Source organism: Vidua chalybeata, chromosome 3 (genome assembly GCF_026979565.1).
Source record: "Vidua chalybeata isolate OUT-0048 chromosome 3, bVidCha1 merged haplotype, whole genome shotgun sequence".
Taxonomy (NCBI): Eukaryota; Metazoa; Chordata; class Aves; order Passeriformes; family Viduidae; genus Vidua; species Vidua chalybeata.
This window is the reverse complement of record NC_071532.1, coordinates 82594337-82620900: the sequence shown is the minus strand read 5'-3', so window position 1 is coordinate 82620900 and position 26564 is coordinate 82594337. Positions and strand designations below refer to the sequence as shown.

At 37.8% G+C, this 26564-nt stretch overlaps 1 protein-coding gene across 5 annotated transcripts in view; it reads right to left on the bottom strand.

The window, feature by feature from the left end:
• The window catches only part of COL12A1 (collagen type XII alpha 1 chain), a 317990-nt gene that overhangs the window by 208685 nt on the left and 82741 nt on the right, over window positions 1-26564 (bottom strand). For 3 of the 5 annotated variants that reach the window (XM_053937325.1, XM_053937326.1, XM_053937329.1), the window contains 10 exons: window positions 26237-26290; window positions 25244-25297; window positions 24003-24056; window positions 22831-22902; window positions 17544-17579; window positions 17370-17436; window positions 15891-16079; window positions 14804-14872; window positions 13534-13704; window positions 10901-11116 (listed from right to left, as the gene is read on the bottom strand). In XM_053937325.1, the coding sequence (XP_053793300.1) occupies window positions 10935-11116; window positions 13534-13704; window positions 14804-14872; window positions 15891-16079; window positions 17370-17436; window positions 17544-17579; window positions 22831-22902; window positions 24003-24056; window positions 25244-25297; window positions 26237-26290 (948 nt within the window). In that variant the 3' untranslated portion in view covers window positions 10901-10934. Of the gene's footprint in view, window positions 1-10900; window positions 11117-11464; window positions 13139-13533; window positions 13705-14803; window positions 14873-15890; window positions 16080-17369; window positions 17437-17543; window positions 17580-22830; window positions 22903-24002; window positions 24057-25243; window positions 25298-26236; window positions 26291-26564 lie in introns of those variants that run through there. The other 2 variants (XM_053937327.1, XM_053937328.1) reach the window with 2 other exon arrangements.

Genomic DNA, 26564 nt, shown 5'->3' with positions numbered 1-26564 from the left:
AATCCTTGGAAAATTGCTTTGCTTATGATGAATACTCAACATTTCTTTGAGATAAGTTTGCAGTGGGAGCTGCGGGGGAAGGCTACACTGGCAAGACATCAAAATCTGAGGAAATCATAGAACACTGCTAATAACATCCTTGTGCTTTACCTCAACAATTATTTTTACAGCAGGAGCAATTGTGCCAGAAATTCAAATTGCACTCATTTTATTACATTTACCCAAGTGGTTTGTATGCAGGTATAATCCACTTTGTATCACAAGAATTAAGTAGGAGCCTATTACTGAACCATAGAATTAGAGAGCTGTCGAGCCTGGAAGGAGCCTCTGGAGGTCCAATCTACCTAGGTTGGATGGCCCATGGGGATGACCCAATGGCCCCAGACTATGTCCAGAGAGTTTCTGAATGTCTATCCAGGGATGGAGACTCCACACAGTCTCTGGACAGCCTATGGCACTGCTTAGCCACTCAGCCAGCGAAAAAGGTTTTCCTGATTCTCAGACAGAGACTCCTGGGTTTCAGATTGTGCCCATTGCCTCTGCTCCTGTCAGTGGATACTGCTGGAAAGAGCCTCGCTCTGTCTTCTTTTCTCACTCCATCAGGTGTTTATGCACATTCATGAGATCCACCCTGAGCCTTCTCTTGCCCAGAATGAGCAGTCCAGCCAGGTTCTTCCATCCACTGCCTTTGTATTTTCTTGAGTGTAAATGTCCAGCTGGTAAATCTGACCTGCTGCTTATTTACCCTCTGCCCAGTGCCCTTTGAAATGTGTTTAGATGATTACAACATAGAGCTTTACTACATCAACTTTTTCCCCAGTTTAGAATAGCAGCATTAAAATTGACCTCATTTTTCAATACACATGAAGTCACAATTGGAAGGAAGCAACCTCTGAAAATATTGTAAATGTTAAAGTGCAAGAGAAGGCAGAGAGATAAGTTGCTGGTTATGGTGTTTTTTAAATTGCTCTTATTCAACTACCTACATTTCATTTACATCTATATAATGACAGAGAGACTTATAAGAATTATAAAACTGATGTCATTTTTACTCATCTTTTGCTAAAATAATTTGGCCTTTATATAAGTTAGCTCATATGCTTCTGTTCAGTGGGAGATACTTTGAGCAGATGTGCCACTTGTGTCTTGCCTCTTAGGAAAGATGGATGGATACTTTTAATATGAAAGACACAATTCTTTTATCTATTGTATTTCTCCTTGGAGCATTTTCTGGTTTCTACACTCATAATTGCCCACAGGAAAATTACTCTGCATTTTGCTTTTGTGCAATGTACGTAACATATTTAGCTAAGAGATCCAAATTCACCCATGAAGAGATGATGTTTTCCCAGTCTTTGACTTGATGATGTTCAACAGGAACTGAGGTTTTATATCCCAAAACATAAACTAGGCATGGGATCCCCACCACAGAGCACTTGCTATGCAGTTTCTGTCTAAATGTCCTGGTTGGCTCATCAGGGAGGAAAAGATTTTAGCAAAAAAGCTTCATATTTTACTCTTGGCTCTCCACCTTTCTGCAAGAAGGCACCTCCTCCTTCCTCATGGAAAGCACTGGGTGACTGCAAAGCACAGTTTCATGATTTAAAAGGAATGAGTTTACTGTAGCTATGGATGGCAAGTAAATTAAAAAGTGCTTTATATGCATGTTCATGGAAGCCTCACAATGAGTACTTCCGTGGAAGGAATTCTTGAAAACATAAGAGCTGCATAAAGGTTGAAAACTTAAGGCTGAATAGAGGCACGTGTTATCCCAACCTGCATCTGAAGATGGGGAGTTACAAGTCACCTCCCATTCAAAAGTTACATAGATGTATTAATGTGGTACAAGATCTCAGCAAAAACTGCTATCATACTCTGCTATCATCAGATCTTGCTAGCTAGGGCTCAGCACCATGACAGCACAGCTAAACAGACTTCTTTAGAAAGCTAGTTCATGTCTGAAACCAGAGTATAACCGGCCCCAGTGCCAAACAGAAACTGAACTTTCTGGGTTACAAATCTAACTTAACTCAGGGTACTGAGACCTATTGAAAACCTGGCCATAATTCATGAAATTCCATGCTGATCCATTTCCAATGAGTTCATTAAAGGTAAAACTCAATTGGTTTGGAAGGAACTTGTTCTTTCTCCAGTGGAATTTCCACCACACTGAGATGTGGCTTTTCCCACAGTACAATGCACAATGCTACTAATGTTAGAGCATAACCATAGTCCAATGTAATGTGCCAAAAAACCTGCATTCTAAGTGAGAAATGTTGGTTGTAAAATTTGGCTGCCAAAGCTGAATTTATTCATTCAGCTTTAGAAATATGTATCCTTTTGCAGCAATTTGGGTAGGTGTGCAACCTGGGGAAAGACTAGCAAGAGTACAATCCAGTACAGCTTATAAAGGAAGGTGAATTTTAAACTGAAACAAAATGCCATACTATGTTGGTATAAAAGTAGAATCTTCCCAGCTGTTGTAGCTGGAGCCATTCTCAAAACTGCAAAATCAGTTGTATATGAGAACCATGTATATAAGACATGGTAGTGATATACAACTTAAGAATCACAAAACATTTTATTGTAATTACCATAATTTGTCATAATGATCCTAATTTATCATTCTATTCACTCTGTTTACACAGAATGCAAAACAAGGGGAAAACAAAGCCATTTACATGTGAAGTGTAAGCTGTTTGGATCTTATGGGGTTCTAAAAAGCACAGTTGACTACACTTTCTTAATTTACAATTTCTTAATAATAATAGTGGAGTGTCTAGGTATCATAGAAGCGTTTCTTCCAAAATGAAGAATATTTAAATGAAAGTTATGGTGTTGTAAGTTACCACAAAACCAATGTGTTATATTTTGACCTCCATACATTTTTGAAGACTTGCAATATACGCACAAAGTCTGACAAAAACTGTTGACAGGTAACAAAAATAAGGGAGATCTGCCTTTTTTGATCACTTCTAGGTAAGACCTATACCTTGATACGAAATGAAACTGTTCTTGCACATGTCCAGCCAGAGGGTTTTTTACCTCTCTAGCATTTCCAAGTTCGGTTTGAACACCACCACATCTTGTGAGACCATCTTAGAAGTACTTTAATGAAGGAATGAATAATATATTTTGGTTTTGAGACCTCAAGAACTCTTCATTTACTCAAATGTGCAAGATGGATCTATTAAAATACATTGTATTACTATACAGAAAATGGGAAAAACTCTTCTTGTGATATCTAATCATATGTGTGTATATACACACACACACACGCACACACATATATATATATATAGCCATGACATTACCCATTCATCTCTGAATAAGAGACATAGAATGATTCAGAACTAAGAAAACAATTTTTTTTATGTGAAAGAGAAAATTAAAATTATAAGTTGCTAGTCTAAGTAATGCATTTAGACTGAGTTTGAGACATCAAAAATGGACTGAGTCAGTCACACAGCTGAATGATTAAGGTTGTTAAAGAAAATCTTTATTTCAGGAAATCAGTAATATTGCTCCTGACACAGTCAGAGTTTGGCTGAAAGATTTATCATTTATGCCTCCTTTTAATGTCTTTCCATTTAGAGCTAATTTCAATGAGAATTGTCTAAAATATCTATTTATAAAAACTGCCTGTGACTCATCCATTCTACATTTCTAGGACTATTTCTGTATACTGGTACATAAGGCAGGATATAGGTATCATTCACATTTCTAACATACTCCCTTTTGAAAAAATATCAATCACATTCTGTTTCCAATTACTGTATTTTTAGAATATGCAGAAATTGTGCCTGTGTATCGTCTGCCAGAAAAGGATGGTGAATACATTTATTTTAAAGGGTAGGTCTCTTACTTCTATTTTTATATTTCTGTAGATCATCAGCAATAATCTTCACTATTTTTTCCCAGTAAGTCTCAATCACAGCACAAAGCAATGCCTTAAATATTAAGACAAAGATTTGTGAGCAAAACTGTGGGTTTTCTTACATTTTACATCTATATCAGTGTCTGTAATTCAAGTATAATATGTGCAATATCTCAGTTCTTAATTTATTCCACTTCTCTGTTCCCAGCAGAGGCCTCATGTTCATCTTTATTTAGTGACAAAACTCACTCTCTTCCATCCCTCCAGCAAGACTGCTGTGCTGAGTCACGTTCCAGTGTCAACAGCCACTGCCCCTCCTAGCAGACCTTCAGCCTTAGCAGGAACAGCCCATACAAACCTGTCCTAAGGGAGAGGTTTTGTGCAGCTTTACCATCCAATCCAGTGAAGGAATAGTCCCAATGACAGCCATTTAAGGATTTCCCAAACTAAATATTGTTAAAACACTGCATGAGCAGAAAATAGTATTTTCAGAGACAAATGATGAGCCTGACTGTCCTTTCCAAACAAACATGGGGACCTCCCCACCCTCCTATGCTCCAGGAAGCCATTTCAGCCCAGCCAGGAGCAATCAGCCCCTGCCCCAGCACTGTTATGAAAACACTTTATTTCATACCACTGTCTAAGGAAAGCTTTTGATCTTTACTATACATTTAAACATCTTTCTCTTCAATTTTCTGAAAGCTTCCTATTTCACTAGGAAATTTCTTGCCTCATTTGTAGGGAAGCAAGTGCCATAAAAGGAAGACACATCTTTCAGACTGGACAGAAACTGGACAGATATAGGAAATGTTTGGTGCTGTTTTGGCTTTTGTTTCTACTGAAAAGAGAACAGCTCAGGAGACTGAGAAATATAACTGCAGGATACTACCTTAGAGGATGTACTGGCAGAGATTTTACAATCTACAGGCATTTTCTGTCAAATATACTGTACACAAGGGCATTGCCAAATAACAACAGAGAGTATTCATGGTATTCTGAGGAACTCCCAAAGAAAACAAGCCTGCAGATTACCCTTTATTTGATGTTATGCTAACATTTTTCACATGAACAAGTTTTCTGGAACTGAAGATTAAAGGATGAACATCTAAGAATGGATTCTGGGCCAGGATTCCTGCTTTCTATTCAAACATTGGTTATGGTTTTATATCTCTGTTTATTTACTCATAATGCAAAATAAGATTAAAGGCCATTGTAGTTATCTTTTCCACTGTTTTCCAGTGAACCAAAAAAGTACTTTTGTTCATTGGAATTGCATAGAAGTAATGGATTTAGGTTAAAATCACATCTTGAACCATCTCACTCCATAGCTGACAACTATGTAAAGCTACTTACAAGAAGAAAATAATATAATCTACCCAGAAGATTTCCCACTTTAGTTAATCTATCACAACAGGAATATAAAAGTTGGAAGAGGTCTAACAGTTCAAAAAGATACAGGGGACTTGGAAAGGCCAATATTTATAAAAGTATCAGCTATAAGAAACCCTAAAACTCTGTGTCCAATCCTCTGCTTTGGAGTTCTGGATGCAAGATGGGTAATAGCAAAATGCAAGTCACATGGAGAACATGATTCAGGAACCCTAGAGACTTTCTTAATCTTTTGTTCATGTACTGCCAGAAAAATAGTAAGCCCTTGAAATGGCAGGAAGGCAAAAGGGAGTGGAAGAGAGCAGAAAGATTCCTTCTTGTCAGACTTCACTTTGCCAGGCTAAATAACCCCAACTCGTGCAATGACCAGGTGCTCCAGGCCCTGGACCCCTTGGTGCTCCTCAGACAAACTAGCTGTAACGTGGCCTTATCCTTCACATTTCCCAGAGTTAAAGAGGCAGAAGGCCTTTAGAGAGAGGAACAGCACATAAGCCTCAGGAAGGAAAGAGGGCATGGAAGAAGGGAAGGAACACCGTGCCAGGCACGACATGTTGGCATAACATGAGACACAAAATGCTCCTGCACCATGTTCAGTTATTTTAATTACTTTGCTCTGTTCATTGTCGTGAACAGAACCCAAAACTGCAAACATTTAATAAAGTGTTGCAATTTTCCAGTAGAGGTTGCTATGAGGCTTAAACATCTGGGTACTAAAATGATAAATGTCCCACTTTTTTTTTCAGTTTGGCAGCTGCAAAACCGGTATTACTCAAGGTATTTATCAGCTTTATATACTTCTGCTTATCCCAGACAATAACACTTTTTTTTTTTTTTTTCATATTGCTGGAGCTCTGTTTCTTGCTCAGAGACCAATAATTCTGGTGAAGTTCATGACAGTAGGCCCTGGATATGTTCCCTCTCTCATGGAAAAAGAGACAGCTTTTGTTTTTTTCTTTCTGGGATTTCCTGTGCATCTGAAGACTTTCTACGTTCATTACAGATGAAGGAAGAAAATACATCTCCTTCAGTATTTTTAAATTCAGAACTTTACAGGGATAACACACTCTGAAAATGAGAAAGTATTGTATTTGTTCTCTGTCCCATTTTCATTGATTTGCTCAATATTTAGTATTATAGAAATAATCTTTGTAGTGACTTGGAAGGTAACTCAAGTCTGGTTCAAGAGGCCAAGTTATTAGGGCCACATTGCTTTCTGAAACTCAGCAATCAATGGGTGTTTCAAAGTAAGCACCCAGAAATGTCATGTTCTTAAAACTTTAGGAACTCTTGAAAATCCAGTGAGTAGCTTGCATCAGCCCAGGAAATAATAAATATGAGCTTCACAAAGAAAATATATAGTGGTAATGAATAAAAACCTCGAGACATCCTGGGCTGCCTATAGAGGAATGACAGATGTGGGAGTCAAACTGCACACAAAACTATTCTTTACAAATGGTTCAGAAACAAACAGGATTGCTCAAGGATGAAGAAATTCATAACCACAAAGCTGACACATAAGTGAAACTGAGACCAGTGCTTGTGTGACAGCTCAATACAGTCTTGCTGCATTTCCTCATCAAAAAGCAAATCTCTGATTACTAAGGGCTTTCTAAATCTCCAAGCTTAGGGAACAGATTTGTTCACTCAAAGCAGGAGTAAAAATGCAACCTCACTAAATTTGGTGAAAAAAACATAGTTGATCATACAAGAGAATTTCACAATCACTCTCAGAGTTGTAACAGTCACAATTAGCTCAATGATTGCACAAAATAGCAAAAACAAAAAGGTGGAAACATATTAAGCATAAATCAATGAAAACGCAACTGAGGATTTTTTTTTCAGATACCAAGAGTGTATCAGCACTAAAATCATTGTTGTATTCTATTCTTTTTAGCTGAGTATCATCTAAGAAATATTCAGATCTGGAGCAGCATTCAGGAGAGTTTCTTTTAATCCTCAAGTCCTTTTCCAGAATGTGAAAGTGATCAGTAAGCATTCTTTAACTAGTTGGTCAAGGCAAAACTGTGAGGCCTTCTGAAGGATATTGAAGGTAATAAACCCTTTATTAGAAGCTGTGTTTTCTTGATGGCTATAAGCTATACAAGGTATGACCTTTTTTACTTTAAAGACCAGAAATACAACTACATTCATACCAGTAGGTTCAATGGTACATCAAAAATAAAATTATACACAAGGTGTTCATTCTTATTTAAAAACTGACATGAAAACAATTTCTATTCTCACAGTGCAACATCTTCCCAAATTTTTTTCCCCATTCATAGCTGTGATCTGAGCTGCAGTGAAAAAATGCCAACACATTATTTCATTTCTTAACAGCAAGGGACAACCTCGAGGATTATGTGCCTTCTTTAATGTGTTCTCCACAGAAGAATATATTTTTGAAACTTGCTAAGAATTATTGCCTTTAAGATCTATAGAGATTGATAAATTTACCACTAATATAAATATTTTAATTTTTTTTACTACAAAGAGAGACCTCCATGGGAACAAATATCAACTGCTTGTGTTGTTTTTGAAACCCTTTGTGTCTGGCCAAATCAGTTATTTCCCCTGTATCTTCTTTTATAAGTCTATATGTGCAGTCAGCACTAGGGAATTCAACAAAGTACTGCAAAACCACAGCAAAAGTAAAAATGAAGGACAGCATTATTACATCCTTTCCTTTACTCCATATTTGCCCACTGTTGCACAGAGATTTCAGCAGAGATGTATTACCACAATATTTAGCCTCCATAAATCAGTGACATTGGGTATTTTTTCAGTTTGGCTATCCATGCTATCAGAAATGCAAAGCACTTGCTTTCTGAGCAGGGGGCTTGTGGAACAAAGACTGTCTTCATTAAACTCCTCTCTGCAAACACAGAATCACAAAATCACAGAGTCACAGAATTGGCAAGTCTAAGAGATCACAGTGGGTGATGTGGTCCAACCTCCCTGCTCAAACAGGGTCATCCTAGAGCTATGGCACAGAACTGTATCCAGATGTTTCTTGAATATGTCCAGTGAGGGAGACTCCACACCCTCTCTGGGAAATCTGTTCCAGTGCTCAGTCATTCACAAGTAAAGAAGTTCTTCCTCACATTCAGATGGAATTTGCTGTACAAGAGTTTTTGCCCATTGCCTCTTGTCCTGTTGCTTGGCACCACTGAGCAGAGCCTGGAAACATCCGCTTGACACCCTCCCTTCAGGTACTTACAGAGTTTGGTGGGGTCCCCTCTTCACACTCACCTCCCTCAGCCTATCAAGGGCTCCGTACTGATTGCAAGCAAGCAGCAGCCCTTTCCCACCTGCTTGTCTGTATCCACAGCTTTTGCCAAAATGAAAGGAAATGTGTATGCAATTAAAATTCTGCTTTCAAACCATTTCTTTCTTTTGAACTGCCAGACTATGTAAACTGCTCAGTTGTATATGAAATATCCAGGAACTGAAATTTGTTTGTATTTGCATTGAATCTGTATTTTTCCAGGATTTCTTTGGCTCGCCTTTGCAACATCTTTCCCAGAAGTGTCATCAGTAGCCCCTACCACCTCCTTAGAGACAATTCAGATAAACCTTTTAATCACTTCTCCAAATTTCTACCAGTATCTTTTGCTTTTACTGCCTGACACATGGCTTTCTTTACTGTACATGAAACTGCTGAACACTTAGAAAAAAGCATAAAGAATTAATAGCTTTGATTCTCCTTCCTCAGTTCGACCCAGAATTAGTCTCTTGCAGTCTAAAAGATGAGGATGCAATCAGGATCACTCTTTGAAATGACATTTGTTTTTATTTCATTTCACTGATAACAAGTCAGGCAGTCTATGGAGTTGTGTAATTTCCATTTGTGGACACTAAAATTTACCATGCAGCTCCCAGTGCAGAGTAAGATTTAGTGATCAGGAAGCCAGCCTGCACATCTAGCTTCACTTCTGTGACAGATGTCTTGCATGATCTTAAGAAACACAGCTCCAATTTTCCCATTTATGTCAAAAGGCTTTGCTCCAGGTTCTATGGCAAAAGCCATTCCTACTTATCAGGAAGACAGCAGAGACACAGTGGAAAAGAAGGATCACCACAGTCCACTCTTTCCTCCTCAGTTAGTAAGTGATTCTCCTGGCCCACGCTGTTCTCTCCCAAATCACTCTTACCACCCTCTGCAGGTAAAGCTCCATCACGGCCACCACTGTGGTCAGAGCTTGTGTGGACACAGATGACCTCCCAAGCAGGGAGGAGCCAGCTCTCCTACAGTCCCTGAAGGAAGGAATTTGGCAGACACCACACCCTGCTTCCTCAAGCAAGCTATTTGCTAATGGTGCTGCCACTTTGCTCACAGCACACCAGCACTTAGAGGCTGTGTAGCTCTAGGCACTCTCTGCAGTTCAAGTAGTTCCTCAGGTGGAAAAGTCTCTCTCCCTGCAGCAGCCATCCACCAGAAATCCCCCAAAAGACAGCATTTAATCCTTGCAGTCGATCTCATTTTCCTCACCAAAAACCTTGCAGACTGAATTTCTTAAAAGTTATTCATACCTCAGACAGAGGAGGCATCTCCTGCTTCCAACCCCACTGCCTCTAGCCACCAGAGCCCAAATACCTATTAGACTATTCCCATTCTAATTGACTTTTGATACCTGGCATTTCCAGATTATTGAGTAATTAACACTAATACAATACAAATACATCAGTCCCACAATGCCTTTCAAAAAATGAATAGACACATATATTTTCAGTAGTTTTATTGAAAAATGCCTCTTTCATTTCAGAAATAAATAATATAAGGCAGTGAAATTCACAATTTGCAGTTAAAATATAAAAGCAGCAATTCTATATCCATAGTCTTGCAAACAATTTCCAACTGCTTTCGGTAACTAAGAAACATTGTATTCTGAAAAAAAAAATCCATACTAAATATACAACATAAACATGCAATTCCATCTCTGCAGGATTGACTGCAATTTGGCATAAATGTAACTGTGTCTACAAACAAGGAGATTTCAGGCATTATTAAACTGTACCCAGTTGATACAATGATTTCAGTTACTTAATGTTTGTGGTGTTCAGAGATGTATAAGAGCAGTACATGCTCTGCAGATTGTAACTCAGAATAGAAGAAAATTACAATGATACTGGAAGGAGAGGGAAATTTTTGGTTCTCTTTAACTAGATATTGCAGACTGTGATCTGACTGAACTGAAAACATGCATTTGAAAAAGAAGAAAAATGTAGAGCTAAAGCAGACAGTCCTTAGAAAATTTGCAACAGCTCTGTGGTTATTTCTGTTTTGGTTTTTTGGTTTTCTTTTTTTTTAATGTATTTGTTGTTACATTATTTTAATGAAAAGGCAGCACTGGGATAACTGAATGCACACCTTAATCTGTATGCAACCACTATAAGCAACAGTATTTTACAAGCATTTCCAGGGCAACATGAAGTGTTTGGGTACACACATTGCTATCCCCACATAAGCAAGATACAAAACAGGGGTGTGTCTGATATGAAAAGACCAGAAAGCCATACTGCAACAGGAATGATGCACTCTCCCTGTGTGTATCTGCAAATGCAAGCACAGCAAAAAAAAAAAAAAAAACAACCAAAAAAAAAAAAAAAAAAAAACCAAAAAAAAAAACCACCAACCAAAAAAACCCCCAAAACAAGACACACCGATCTTTTACGGTTTTGTTTTTGCATTTCTTGACAGTGATCTTTTCCAGCGCATGTGCTCAGGGTATTCTGGTGAATGCATTTCAACTCCATAGTCCTCATACTCGTCCTCTCTCCTTTCTGACTCCATAGGTACTATAAAGGGTTCACCTTCAGGCTGATAGGGTCCACTTTCAGGCACGTATGGTTCTGGTTGAAAATAGTTGTCCGATTGAACATAATAGTTATCGCATGTCTTTGAATCCACATATGCAAAGAAAGTTAGTCTGTCTACATAATGTTAGTTCAACTTATTTTCATATAATAAATATATAAATAATTCTTTCACTGGGGATGTTTCTCAGGTTTGCTCATGAACGCTTTTTTGGCAGTAAAATAATAAAAGGTTTGAAATTCATCTTGAAAGGCTTTGTATTTTTAATACACAAAACAGTGCAGAAAGAGTCATAAATTAGGCAAGGGACAAATCATGGTAAAACTACTAAAAAACCCAAACAAACCCAAGAAAATCAAATAAAATTACTATTTTACAGCTACTTCAGTAAATCTAAGCATTGGGCTTTATTTTAAACTGCATAATTAAAAGAAGATATGGAGCAGGTAAAATGAAGAGTTGGGTTTGGCATATGCTAATTTTCTCTGAGAATGGGAAAGTAAGTGTAGACATAACTATCACCAGCGGCAATATACAGTACATGTCATTTTGTCGTGCTGTTCCTCGTAACAAACCGAGTTACAGCTGGTGCTTCAGGAACACCAAAAACTACAGCAAAACAGAAGAAAAATTATTATAAAACTTTGGTATTTATAACTGCAGTTACAGATCCAACAAGATTACACATAAAAAAGGTATATGCCCCAATTCAGACATTGGTAACAAGCAACAGACAGGTAGGTTTCATAAGTTGTCAAAGATGTTATTCTGGCATACAGCAAGCAGCAGCAGGCTTTTATGCAAAAGTATCACATAGAGTTGTTAACAGATTTTAGTGGATACAGTCCCATACAAATAATCTACAAGCCACAATTAGTTTACTATTTACATAAGTTATTGTTCATTTTCCAGGTTAAATCTGTCTCTCTTCTAATGGCATTACCTTTGCTGGTTAGTAGTTTTACAAGCCTCCTTTGCCACTGAGGTTTTTTGGTGGTCTAGGTCTTTTTTTAAAAAAGAAAGACTGTCTATTTTATTATTGAAATGCAATAGGCTTAATGAATTGACGTCACTGTCCTTTATCTCATTCATGAGTTGTGTTAGTAAAAGTATCTCCCCGTTCTATGAGGTCAACATGGTTCAAGAACCATATCCGTGGTGAAATATCCATACGGACTCATTTTCTAATAAGCACGTGCGCAAACATCTCAGAAACAGGATTTTCATGTATTCAAACTGTAAGCAGCACTGGCGACTTAGAAAATGTGTTAGCCGAAACCTGAAACAGGTCAAAGATGATGTTAGTCTTTTAAAAAGTCCATCTGATGTGCAAAAACATACTTTCATCCAACTAAATACATAACAATTAATTCTTAGGCATATATTTATATATGTATACATAGCTGCTTGCTAGAAAGAACACTGCTGAATCACACGCACAATTTTCTTTATTTTTCATTTAAATAAGAGTTTTTTGTGAGATCTGCACAACCACCTGGCTTCTTTAACCAGTATCACTGAGTCTGCAAGTGTGTACATATATATATATATATTTCCTTTTCTTTTGCTTTTCATGGATACATGCACAATTACACTAACAGCAAACCATATCCAATAGTAGCATCACATACACTAATTTTGAGATCTGGCAAGGCATACATATTAATTTGTTAACAATACTGTGGTCCTGCAGGATCCCCATGTTAAAATATATTACAATCTTTCCAGTCAAAAATTGGTGGTCACTGTGACCCTTCATTTTGGTTCCAGAAGCAGCCTACTGCTTTGAGCAACGTCACAAAGTGGAAGGCTTATATGAACTCAGGCCTAATCAGAGACTCCATGGTGTTTAACTTGGTAGATACTGTAGGACAGTGGTGCTTTTCTGTTGTCTGCACTGTTATTACCAAATGGATTTCCTTTGTGGAAAATTTTTATTTCAGGAATCAATTTTGTATAAATAATCCTGGCATGGCTCAAAAAGAGACACATGGAAACTGCCAACCACAGCATTCCTTTTTTTTTTTCAAGAGAAACATGGAGAATTCAACCTTGTTCTGAAGACGATTGGAAGGGGTGGTGATAGAGGGGGAAAAAAGAAGAGAAGAAATTGGTCACTTAAATCCTATGAGCAACACTACCAGCTAGTAACCATCTACATAAAAAAAAAAAAAAAAAAAAAAAACCAAAAAAAACAAAACAAGACTACAATATTTACTCACTACTTCCTATTTAAAACAAACCATGCATAGCATCAAGCAATCCTACACCAAATTCTAAATGGCTGCTCATATACTTGCACATTACAATGAGGCAGGCCTGCTCACTGCACCCATCTCCTCCTGACTCAGTATGTTCAGATTAGCAGGGCTGTCTCATGTAAAGCAGCTCAATATCAACAGCCACATCTGTGAAGGCTATTTAGGGCAAGGTTAAGTTGTTCATAACCTACCTGGGAATCCTTGGCCATTGTAAGGGATGCTAGCACACTGGGATGAATCACAATATCCTGGTGGCCCTGGGGGACCTCGAATACCCGCATTTCCAGGACGGCCTGGTGGCCCTGGTGGTCCTCGTGATCCTGTGGAGCCTGGTGGACCAGTTCTAGATTCTCCTTGTGGACCTAATTTTAGAATTGAGAGGTTGGGAGGTTGTTTTCTTTAAGAGACATCACGATAAAACAATTAATAATACTTCTGTCTAGACTATACAGCCCAGGCAGTCTCTGGTGAGAAAGCACTCACACTCTTTGCTGTATGGGGGTCAACAGAAAAAAGTACAAAAGAAATCTAGAAATGTGACTCATCATGAGTTGCTTCCCTGTGTGTGGCTTATTTAAGTATTTATTCTTAGCAACTAATTTAGTAAAGTTTGAGCCAAGTAAGAAATGTCAATATATTCTCTGGTTCATTTCCCCTTTGTGTAAGATATGATGATCTCAAGGGAAACTACTAGATTAAACAAGCACACTGGATTTCTATTAAAATATAGGAGTACATCAATTATACTGCCCAGTAGCCCCAGGATAGATGAGGTAATGTTGTTTTTGGAGCCAGTCTTATTATGGTTAGCAGAAAAGTAAAGCTTCAAGTAACTGGGGCTACAATTTGCTGCAAGCATATTACGGTTCCTGTAATGAAAAACCATTTTAGCCTAGTAAACTACAAGCAGAAACAAGTGATGCAGCTGATTTATGCTAAGGCGTAAACAAAATTTCATAACGTGAAAACCAAAACTAACCTGTCTCTATTGTCAAATAACTATCAAATAACCTGTCTCTATTATCTGGTAACTCGGCATTCAGGAGTATTTTGTAGTCCAGCAAGTAAAAAAAAAAAAAAAAAAAAAAAAAAAAAAAAAAAAAAAAAAACAAAAAACAAACTCTACAAACTACAAAACAATCATCTGATAAGACTTATGAAAAATAGCTGTCAAATATTTGGACAATGTATTTTCATGAAACACATTTTCACATTAACAAGCATGCCAGATGACTAAGTTAAAAGATGAAGATAAACACCTATTAGCCATGTCCAAAAATCTTTCTAAATTGCTATTTTTGTGGTGATTTCCTACAAATTCATTAAAGTAAACTCTAATATATGTCAAAAACTTGAGATTGCCAAAGGATGTTCATTCACCATATCAAGTCTGGTTCTCTTTGAAAAAATATGTGCTTTTCTCCTACTTTTCTGTAATCTGATTAAACAAAAAATATTTACCAGGTGGTCCTGGCAAACCTCGTGGTCCTTGGGATCCAGTCCCTCTTTCACCTTTCTCTCCAGGGATTCCTACAGAATAATAAAAAGGCAATGAAAATCAAAGAAAGGAAACCACATCAACAGATATTTCTTAACACTCTCTCACTGACATTAATATTTACTTCCCATGATTTAATACAAGAGTGGTTGAAATTTATGTTCTACAGATGTTCAAATGTGAATTTGGGAAAATAATTTGGATATTAATACAGTAACCCAAGAATAAAATAGGATGTAGATGTAACTTAGCATCAATAAACTCTCTCAAACATAGAAAAGTTTTGAGATACTGAAGCACAACAGATTTTTATTTTAAACTACAATCAGAAAGATATTTTCAGTCTTGCATACTTCTGCTATAAAGGATGGAAGAGTTATAATCAAAAAAGTTTAAGAAAGTCTTCTGAATAACTTGATTTATTCCTAGCCTTTTTAAAAGAGTATATAAAATACATCCTAGAAAGCATAGCACAGAGTCTATCCTATAGCAGAGTAGTGGAAATAAGCAAAGGCCACAAAAGAGTACAATACAGACACCCCTTGTGATTGCAGTGATCCAAGATAGATATAAAGTAGGTTTACCCATATGTTTACATTCAGTTCAGTTGCTTCCCTCCCTCAGAATATTGTAAAGAGCTAAGGGTGTTGAGCTAATTCTTTAAAGTCCTACATTTATACTTGTTAATGACTCATTTTCTCTCTTAATCAGTGTTCTACTTTGCAAAGAGTTGTCTTACTCCAAACAGCCTTTCAAGATGCAGCTGCATAGTGCCAGAAGAGATCTGAGAACATTGGCTTTCCTGGGATATTATGTGGAAGTCTCAGACAGCAGCCAAAATGTTATACCAATTTGTATTTCATGAAACCTGAGCAAGAGAGAAACAGGAAAGCACTGATCTAGTTAACCTTGTCCTTCAGTACACCAGTGTCCCTCGGGCAACCCAACTGGCCAGCAGGGCTTCCTAGTCCGACATGGTAAAGGAGCAGAGTGCTCCTCTGGCAACCTCTGCACTGTGTCCACAGTACAGCTGCCTTGGAATTTACTCACCTCTTTCTCCAGGTGGTCCTTGAACCCCAGGAGGTCCTGGGAATCCTGGTCTTCCTCCAGGTCCAGGTTCTCCTCTTGTCCCAGCAGCTCCTGGGGGACCAGGTGGACCTGGTGGCCCTGGCTGGTTTCGGTTTGAATAATAATCATTCGGGATTTGATTCAGCATTTGATTGAATCGGCTCATTTGACCTTCAAAAGAAAATTAAAATGTGAAATGAGTGAAGATCTTTTCTCTGAATGGGAAGGAATAAAATATTATCTCTCTTAATTAAATCCTATTCTTGTTTCTACTCAATAAAATAGTACAGATTAATTAGAAAGACTTAAGATGAATGTCCGATAAGAAAGCTGAACATAAATGGAGGAGGGAGGGGATCAGGGAGGAAAGGTAAGGGAGCTTCTGGAAGCCAATGATATTAAAACAATTATCACAGAACTATTAAAATCAAAAAAGAGGCAAATTTTTACAGTACTCTTGCTCTTGGAGTTCTACTTAGAGGTTGTTTTTACTCTGAAGAACAGAAAGGATTTGCTCCACTTCTAAAACTGTAGGATCACATTTCTAGGTACTTTCAGACCTCTGCAGCTACCACAGGCAATAAAAATTATTCATATGTAGAGTTAGCAGCACAGTCGATGAAGTAATTTTCTTAAGCTTGTAGGATGCACAGGCTTGTACCTATACACCTTCTGCATACGGGCAAATTTCATTTCCAAAAAAAAAGGATTTGTGAACAAAAGCAACACCATTTTGAAGCTATGCAGGAGGGAAGCCTTAATGGAGAGACACATCTGATTAGTATAATGTGTCAGTCCTAGCATAACACTGAAGAGATCAGCTGAACACGAAAAAAATGAGGCAGGGATGCTCTAAGAAATGTTAAAAGATCGTTAACATGATATCCTTATTCATAAGCATATCTTTATTCATTCACATTCACAAATGTAGTTTACTTCTTCTGTGATGTCTAACTAATAGAAACGTTTTTATTAGCAGTCATCACAGACATTTCAAAGGACATTTCCTCCTCCCTGTACACAGGCACTCTTAAAGATCCAAAAGGTATATCTGTTTTCCTCAGTCAACACTTAACCTTGTAACAGATACAACACTAAAAACCAGTTTGCTTCTGTCTTTCTTGGCAAGCCTACTGATAGCAAAAGCACTGCTTCAAGATCAGAAAGAAAGCCTCTGTAGAGAGCAACTTCATGGGCTGCAGGGCTGCACTATGTGGCAGTAGAGGACTGAAATTCAATTCGAAGTCCTTTTCCAAATAAATATTGTTTCTACTTGCATAGCATCACTGATTCTGCCACATTTTTTCCACCAAATCATTTGCATTGGACAGCTATCAGATTGTCAAGCTCTGCTGTGCTCTGTGGCCAATATCTGTCACTTCAAATGTAAACCATTGTTTTATCCTTTTAAGAAAGTAGTTAATTACTTGTATGGGATACAAAGCAAGCAACACTGTTTACCATTTATCAGTTGTTCACAAACTTGTCTTGCAACTGCTCGCATCATGTTTTGAGAAGCAATATCACCCTAAATAATCAAATGCAAAACAGGTGTTTCATTAGCACTTTGTACTTTTAAAGACATGGTGTTTAATTTTAAAATTATGAGAAGAACTGACTTTTAAGCAGACTTACTCTGTCACCTTTTTCTCCCTTCATTCCAGGTGCACCCTAAAATAAATAAGTATAAATTAAGCAAATGAAGGATTATGTTATTTCACCCCAACAAGAAGTGTGCAATTCTAGAAAAAAGTTTTGACTCCTTGAAGAAGAAAGATCTGTTTCTCCTCAACTTTTCATTTCAGAGATGCTAAAACAGGTGTGAGAAAAGAGTGGAGAAACAATGATCTTTGTCTGTCATCAGACACACTAATAGATGCAGAAGAAAAAGATCTGAAGGAAAAATTCAAACTAGGACCAAAAAATAGATGCATTCTGAAACTTGGATCACACTGTCAATTTCAAAGTTGAATGTCTAGTGTCATATTTGTGTAAATGATCAATGGTCGTGTATGAGTTATATATGACTGTTTAATTTTAAGTTTTAAGACAACTTATTACAGAAGGTATGTTAGGAAGACTAACACATGTCAAGGAAAGATAGTTGTCTTCTTGAATCCATATGGAAAGGATTCTATATTAAGTGAAATAGAGTTATGCAGAGATGACATATAACACGGAGAGAGTGCTTATTCTATTTATAATGACAGCTTTCCTCTTAATTCTCAACCATTTCTAGTCTTAAAAATGTCTCATGGAAGTCTTAGTTTGAACTCCTTTATAATTACTAACATTTGCCAACTTTTCTCTAGCAGCACTTTCCATTTGCCTTTTAATAGTTTAGTGGTTGTGGGGTTTTCAGTTTTCAAGAGTACTATGTAAGAAGCAAACCAGGAGGACTGATTCTAATTTTTATGTATGTATGTGTATGTGAAAAACACCGGGAGTAATGATGGGGCTAGCATGAGTTCACATGGATTTTGATTTCTGGCCTAAATTACTTCTTGAACATAAGGCATATTTCAAAGGTGAAATATCAGTTTGGTCATCTGCTGCTTTGCATGGCTTTCTACATAGTAACACACACATCCTGAGTGTTACTGCTTTTTACAGTGTAGTATTTCTTTAAGGAATCTATTTATCACCATTAACAAAGCAAAGGCCAAATGTGGGCTGCAGCTGTTTCTCATAACATTCCTACAGTACCCGCAATTAATTCCAACAACACGAAACACCAAATCATTCCACTGAGGTCACAGCAGACACCTCTCGAATGTGGTGACACTGTTTCACAGATTTCTGTCAAGGGTTTGGGCAGACAAATGCCCTTGGGGTATGTCAGGGTGTGAACCTAGTGTGGTCTCTGAGCTTCTCTGCTGCAGAGTTGCACACACCTACCCCGTGATATGCCACAGAAAATATGAGACAGTTCATCCATCACCGAGTTAAGTAGTTGTCATACGGTACATTTGCATCATGAATAACAGATCGTTCTTGCAAAATTAATTGTACAGACTCGAATGAAAGATTTAGAATGGTGACACCATAAATGTGTCATTGGAATAAATTATGCCACCAATGAGGCAGCTGCTAATATGTATAAAATATACCCATGAAGCTGATGAATAGCCTTTCCCTTCTGTCCTTTGATTTTCATCTATATTTTTCTTACTCTGTGAAGTCCACGGGGAAATATTTGTCTTTTAGTTTTAGCTTATTACAGCCATATGCTGAAACAGACTATGGACTTGTAAATGCCATACCATAAATAAATGGTAACAACTAAAACTATCAGGAAAATATGACATTTCTGTCATTCTCCAATAATTAACTTTGTGGTAAATGATGATGCATTGAAACTCTAAAAAAACCTTAATGTGATTCCCAAATAAACAGACATTAACATCTCATTCATAAACTATTAGATGCACCTGAAATATTCATTGAACAGAACTGTAGGTTTTTAATTGCACTAGTCTATTACATGAAAATCTGCTGGGGAAAAGTGGTAAAGAAACTATTCATGCTTCTTTTCCTGTTTGAAACTTGCCAATTTTTCTATTTCCTGCAAGCATATTCCTTTGAAATTATCTGCTGTGCATGTATTTATAATACATGCTTGTTTTATTCTCATTCTTTCTATGGCTTTCATAGTAAGACCTTCTACCAGAAGGAAATCATACAGTACATCTTTTATTTATTCACAGGGTAAGGAGAGAGGGAGAGGGAGGAGGCAAGACAAGGCAATAAGGTCCCCCAGCTAGGAAAAATGCTAATGCCATGTCAGTCAATTTTAAAATTCATTGAAATAAAATGAGCCTCATTCCTCAATTTGTGACCTTGCAAACGCACACTGATTCAGCCTTGTGGCTGGAAGTCTAGAGCCTATTTGGAACTAACTTTAAAATGTGAAGATTAGAGGCTGACTGGCCATGTTAACAATAAAATGCATTTTCCGCCTGGATACAAATTTAAAAAAAAATTACAACTGCAATTACTGAGTTACTATTTGTATCTTCCTCCCGCTTGGTTATATGCCTCTTAAACTTCAGTTTATTTTCTTTTAATAGACAAAAAAGTGCAGTTTAACCTACTGCTTGACAGCATTTTGAGAAACAGCAGCTGCTGCTGGCATTCTGTTTTGTTGCTATCCTGCAGTGAGGGAGTCACTTGGGGTCAGTGCAAGGAAAACTTGGTTTATGCTGCATGTGGGATTTTTCTGAGCTGTGGGATGAAGGCTGGGGCTGCAGCATAGTTCTACTGCTGAAGGAGGACAAAACAAAGGAAGTTTTGCTATTTTTACTTTTAAAGATAATGTGCTCAGTTGTTTTTCCCAAAAGAATGTTTGCTTCTTTCAAGAACCACCAGCTCATTGCTCCCAAAGCAGCGCCTTTTTGAGACTTCATCTAGGACATCTGCATAGATGGATGCAAGAGCAGTGAACACATGGCAGCACAGAATGCAAAATTCTCAAAACCTGCATGTAACTCACAACAGATTTGGACTACCCTCGAAAGGGTTTCACAGCTTATGTGGTCCTGGAGGCATCAGTTCAGTAGCACCTTACTTATTAAATTTAAATGCCTTGCATTTTTTTCCCAGGGACTGTCTAAATCAACAAGTCAGACCCTGTTGTCAGAGAGTCTGTTTTATAAACAGGACAGCTCTACCTTAACACAACTTAGTCTGCCTACCCATCAATACTGTTTTCAGTCTCACACCTATAAAACAAACACTGGAATTTTCCTCTCTAATAGTCCAACATCTTCTATTTCCCATTATATTTATTCATAGAAAACACATCCATTTCTTCTTGAACCAATATCCTCTTCCAGTTTAATGAGTCTTTCTTACTGACGATGATTGCTACCTTATGATATGTCTATGAACCACTATGGAATTCTCACTCTCTCACCAGACAGACAGCAGATATTTTAGTCTCCTCTAGGATAGTCTGCATACAGTTCTCAATAAATTACCAACTCATTTATGTTCTTATGGTTCCTTTTTCAGTCATTTTGTTGCTACACTGGAAAAAACACCTAAGTTTCTCTTGGAGCTATTTGTAAGCAGACCAAAAAGCCAAATTTCCTATTTCCATGAAAATTCAGTTAACACTTCTAGGATTTACTTGTTCTAGTATAAGTACACAGTGAGGTAGAGAAATGTTTACAGTGTGGTCTGCCTCAGCTTAGCACATTAATGGTATTGAATACATCAGGAAGGAGCTCCAGCTGACCACATTCACTGGGAGTAACTTCAGAACACCAAGGCTGCTCATAATTTGCAGATAACTGTATACCTTTTACCTGGAATGCAATATCCCTTGGTTTGCAGGGGTCTTTCTCCTCACTTTCATTTAATAGTACTAGCAATACAGATTGTTCAGGTAGAAGAAAAACTGGCAGGATCTGGTGAAAAAATATTTATTCCCTGTATTTACCAGAGGCGAAGTGAAGCCTCATTATCTTTCTCTTCAGGCAGAATTGTGATTCATGACAGTGCAAGTTGCATTTGGCTGTGAGGCTGCACCTTTGGCAGCTGTAATACTGCAAACAAAGGAAGGCCTTGAAATTCTGTCCACCAGGAATCTGATAAAACATCTGTAAAAGGTACAAGCCAGAATTCCTGCTGGGATATGTTCTAGAAACATTAGAAATGGTAAATATGATGTGTAGTGTCCCATTACAAGACTGCAGGGGAAAACATTTATTTCTAATTGAAAGGAACTCTTAAGAATTAGAGCACAGGAGAATTTAGACATGGTGCTTGGACAGGAGTTGACTGTCTTGCTTTGCAAAAGCCTTTAAACTAGGCTTGTAGCCAGATTTCCTTCTAAACACATTATTTACCTGCAGAAGATCTTTACTTCTGAACTAGGTCAGCTATCTATTGTTGCAGGTGAAGGAAAAATCAGATACACCTGACAATTTAAAGCTCCCTCGTGAAAAAAGCACAGCACTTTGTGGTCCAGCCATGTCTATTCAACATATAACCAAGCACAAATATCCCATTAGCAATGTACATCTAAAGGCAGGAAAGCTTCAAGACTTTCCTAAGACACTCCGTGTCCTCTACTACAAGGAGAAATAGAATTTTTATTGAATTCAGTGTGTGTATGAGAAAATGACCCAGCTTCCAGGTGCTCCTGGGAGCTTCCACTTCATGGCCATCAAGTTTCCCAGCCTACTACATATTCTTTCAAATTATCCAGCTGTTTTATATACAACTACACTGAGGCAGAATAGAAAATTCTAGATGACTGGCATACATTATCCATAAGTAATGAGTGAGTTCTCATTTCACTTGCCTTCTCCACTCCTGATTCAAGCATAATTTCTCAGAGATCCTATGAATGAATCAAATTAAATTTCTCCTGAAACTGTTGGTGGGAGGCAGCACCTCCTGCTCTTTCTCCCTGTTCAGGAAGCACTTTAAAAGTTTGAACAGAACCCACAGAAACCACTCCTAAATAATAGTGAAATAACATTGTAAAAATAATTAAACATTTGTAAAACAGAACTGATTATGTAATATTATCAAAGATTGTCCTCCTTCAGCAGTTTATCACTTTTTTACTACACACACATGCACTGGTGTAAAGACTTTACAATCATTTTGCTGACCTAGTTTTCCATGCTTATGCAGTGTAGGAATGAATATATGTCTTGGCACATAATAGACTACAATCTTTTTAGTGGAAACCAGAGACCACAATTTCCAGCCCCAACTATTAAACTCAGCAAAATGGCATACTGTAAAAATAAAATTATTTTTTAAAAAAGACTTGTGGGTTTAGGTCAGCTCCACTGTATTAACCACCATCATAAGTGCAAGACAACTACTTAAAGCAGCAGAAGTCTCATGTTCATCAACAGACTGTAATTTTAAATTTGATACTCCAAGTGTATAATTATCTTACTGGTGTCCCACGATCTCCTGGTTTCCCTGGTTTTCCACTTGGGCCAGCAACTCCTGGAACTCCAGGAGCACCCTGCAACAGAAGGCATGTAAAATGAATTGTGGAAATTCACAATTACCTAAGCGCTAATAAGAAATGTGTTACTGTATTGAGTACAAAGCAATATTGAAAGTAGTTCCTACCAGGTTGTTTTCTGTTAGGTACATATCAGGCTTGAAATTTTTTTTATGGAATAAATAGTTTGTTTTTTCTTGGAAATGTGTTCTTTTACGTGACACCACAGTTTAACAGGTGTTTTGGCACTGTATCAGTGTGTATATGTTTTTAGTATCATTCTCAATGACCGATTCCTAAAGCAGTACAAAACAGTTTGGCCTTCTAAGTTCACCTAGCAGATCTGTGATCCATGTGAAAATCCACAAGAACACCATAAGCTATCCTAGTGATACTAGATAAATACAAAATATTGAAAGACCAGCATCAGATTACACGACAAAAGCTCATCTGCACATTCACAAAGGAACATGAGAAAGACAATTGTGGGGGCGTGGGGCCAGCCCAAATAATCCCCTGCCTTAGAGACTGCTGTCTATATATGTAATGCAACTATGTGTTCTGTGTGCATCTCCCTTCTGGAAATGCACCTTCCAACTTGCTATAGGTTGGACTTGGTGACACGGGGCTGCAGCAAATTGCCTCTCTCAGGCTGTCTGATCCAACATAGGCTTTTCTCTAACAGCCAGCCTCTTTTCTAGCATGGTCCCACAAAACACAGTGAAGCAGCTCTGTAAGCAAAAAATAGTCCTCAAATACTCTTGTCAAGAAAAACTTTTATTAACAGTGTTTGTTTTCACCAGTGTGCAAGTAATAAGTCAATTGATTTCAGAAGACCTAGCTATTCATTTAAAGATCATGGCTAAAGAGCTAGATAAACTAGTTCTTCCCTTATTTATCCTGGCAGAAATCAGTTTCAAAACCACTGTTACAAGCGTTTGTGAATATATGTTTTGCCCATCTGTCTGCTCACCTTCTACCAAGAGTTTTTCAGACCCATTTAGGAGATTGAGCAAAGGATCCATTTCATATTTGACAGAAATTGAAAATGTCAATGTGGCTCTCCCTTGGCTCAGGTCTCTTTATTCAGAGTATATCAAAGACAAAATTATATTTACCGCTGGTCCTGGTGGGCCTCTGGGACCTGTGGGACCATCTTTTCCTGTGAAACCCTATTCAAAAACAAAAGCAAGATTAGAGAAAATTATATAATTGCAATACTCCTGATTGCTACTAGCATTTCTTTTAAAACCTATCCACAGTACAAGTTATAAAATAGCTATCACAAATCATGCTGGAGAAGGCTACGGAACAATGAGCTTCAGACACTTTAGATGTTCAGCTGCTGTTGAGTAACTGAAAATGAAATACGTGTTTCTTAATTTTTTTTTTTTAAAGTAATCATTATTCTATCCCAGAGGAGCAAAAACTCTCTTTTCACTGTTCTCTCATTCACAGTTTAACTGGACTATCAGAGGTTTATACTTAACTGGAGAGCCCCCTTCCTCTCAGATACTTCCCCTGCAAGAATGAAGGCTGAGAAATCCCATTTCAGTAATCCAACATAGCATTCACAAGTTGATGTTGATGGTCCATGACCCACCAATCCAACAGTATCCTATTTGGCAACTGGCTATCACACGCTCATCTGTTTTCCTTTCCAGCTATGAATTCCCACTGAAGGACAGCTATAAATGCATATATCAGCCATTAATTTTGATTGTAAAGGCAAATAATTGTTCCAGTCATCTTAAAGGTGATATTCCACTATGACGACAAAAGAGATTTACTTGACTCCAATTTGAAGAAAGGAATTGTAGTTCCACATTGAAATAACCAGTGTACATGCCCTTCATTAGGAAGACATTTCTGAGTTCTCCATCCAAAGAAGCTCCTGACAGCCAAAGGTTTAGGGGCAAGCCTAACCTTCACAGTAGGTTTGGCACAGACAGATTCCTTATGAATGTGTCATCTCCTAGATGTTGAGATAAGCAGAGTTTCCAAGGGATCCCCTGTAGCAGCAGCAATGTGGGGAAGACAGCAGGGCTGAGTCCCTCAGCAGAGCCCTGCCCAGGGGACATACTGCTCTAAGGGTGAAGGCAGCTGAGAACCTAGTCAGGGGAGGGAGCAATTTTTACAGAACCTATGTGTCTACCAATAGCTGTCTGGAGAAGTTTTCACCCCTGAGGTGTTTCCAACCCTTCTGCTTTTGTCTCTCCAGAAGGGATGCTGATAAAAGGACTGCTCTTGAAAAAAAACACTTGAAAATTGAAAGATATATAAAGATTGGGGAAAATCCAACAAAACATAAAAATTATGTTACTTGGTCTTTTCAGAACATAAACTGAGGAAAACTTACCCTTTCTCCTGGAGGTCCCACTGGTCCAGGTGGACCAGGTAAACCTGGTGTTCCCTGGATGGAGAAAGAGTGAGAAATTGTATCCATGACAGAAGAAACAGCTCTGCTATGCAATTCCATATATCTCAAGTATATTTGTTCTTCCCTCCTTTCTGTCTAATCTCATTGTACACTAACATGTAGCATTGCTTCCTACAGGACATTACTACTCCCTAAAAGTATACTATTCGGGGAAATAAGGACTAATGAAACAGATAAAGAATACAAGGCCCTTGGCCCATGACTGACCTTATCTGATACACGAAACTAAGTCCACAACAACACTTAAGCATTCCTCATGTAGGCTTTTTATCATCAGTAAAATTAAGGACAATATAGTAACCAAGGAATATTCATTATGTCATGACATGTGCAGATCAATGACCTTATCTTATCTATAAACATGGCAAATTTAAAAAGACCTTAATTTTTTCTCTTCCTTGTATAGTTCACAATACAGAAACCTGCAAGTAACTGAACTTTAATATTGTTTTCTTCTTTCAGAAAGCATACAATTAATGTCCCAAGGCTATTTGAATTCCAAAAGTAGAAAGTAATTTGACAACATTGCTAAAGAAGGGTGCAGCAAAGGTTCTGCAATCTTTATTTTAGGAAGACATTTAACTGCAAGTGGTCAGAAGATGAGAGACCTTCCTGGGGAATTACCAGAGTACTCTTCCTAATCGAATGGTCTGTCATTGTGCATTCACAACTGTCCAGATGGACATTTGGCTTGACCAAGTACAGCTGTTTTTTTCACATTTGCTGTTTTGAATGGCAAAATGTATTGCCTACATTTCAGATTTCTAAATGTAAGATAACTGTGTTTCCAAAACTGTGGCCCAGGCAGGTATGAGAAGAGCCTATGACTCCTGGTGATATCAAAGACAGCTGTCCAGCAGCCAAGTTGCATCCAGAGCAAAATGACATCACCTTGTCCAAGTGTCACCTTACCGATCGCCCTGGGAGTCCAGGCTGGCCAGCATCCCCTTTCATTCCTTGACGGCCCTGTAATTTTCACAAATGATTACAGAATACATCATACTTCCAGCATGCAAGGTGTAGGAGGATATAAAGAAGCAATTTGTTGCCTTTCACAACTAGCTGGCCTTCTGTATATGCTACAGCACTGTAGTATAAATGCACAGTCCAAATCCACATGAGCTAAACTTGACAATACAATATTTATTTTTTACAGTAGCTTGCATGATAATCCAGCATTAACAATTGGTACTTATCCAAAAATTTGTAAACATAGACTGAGAATGTGGTTCGCAATTGA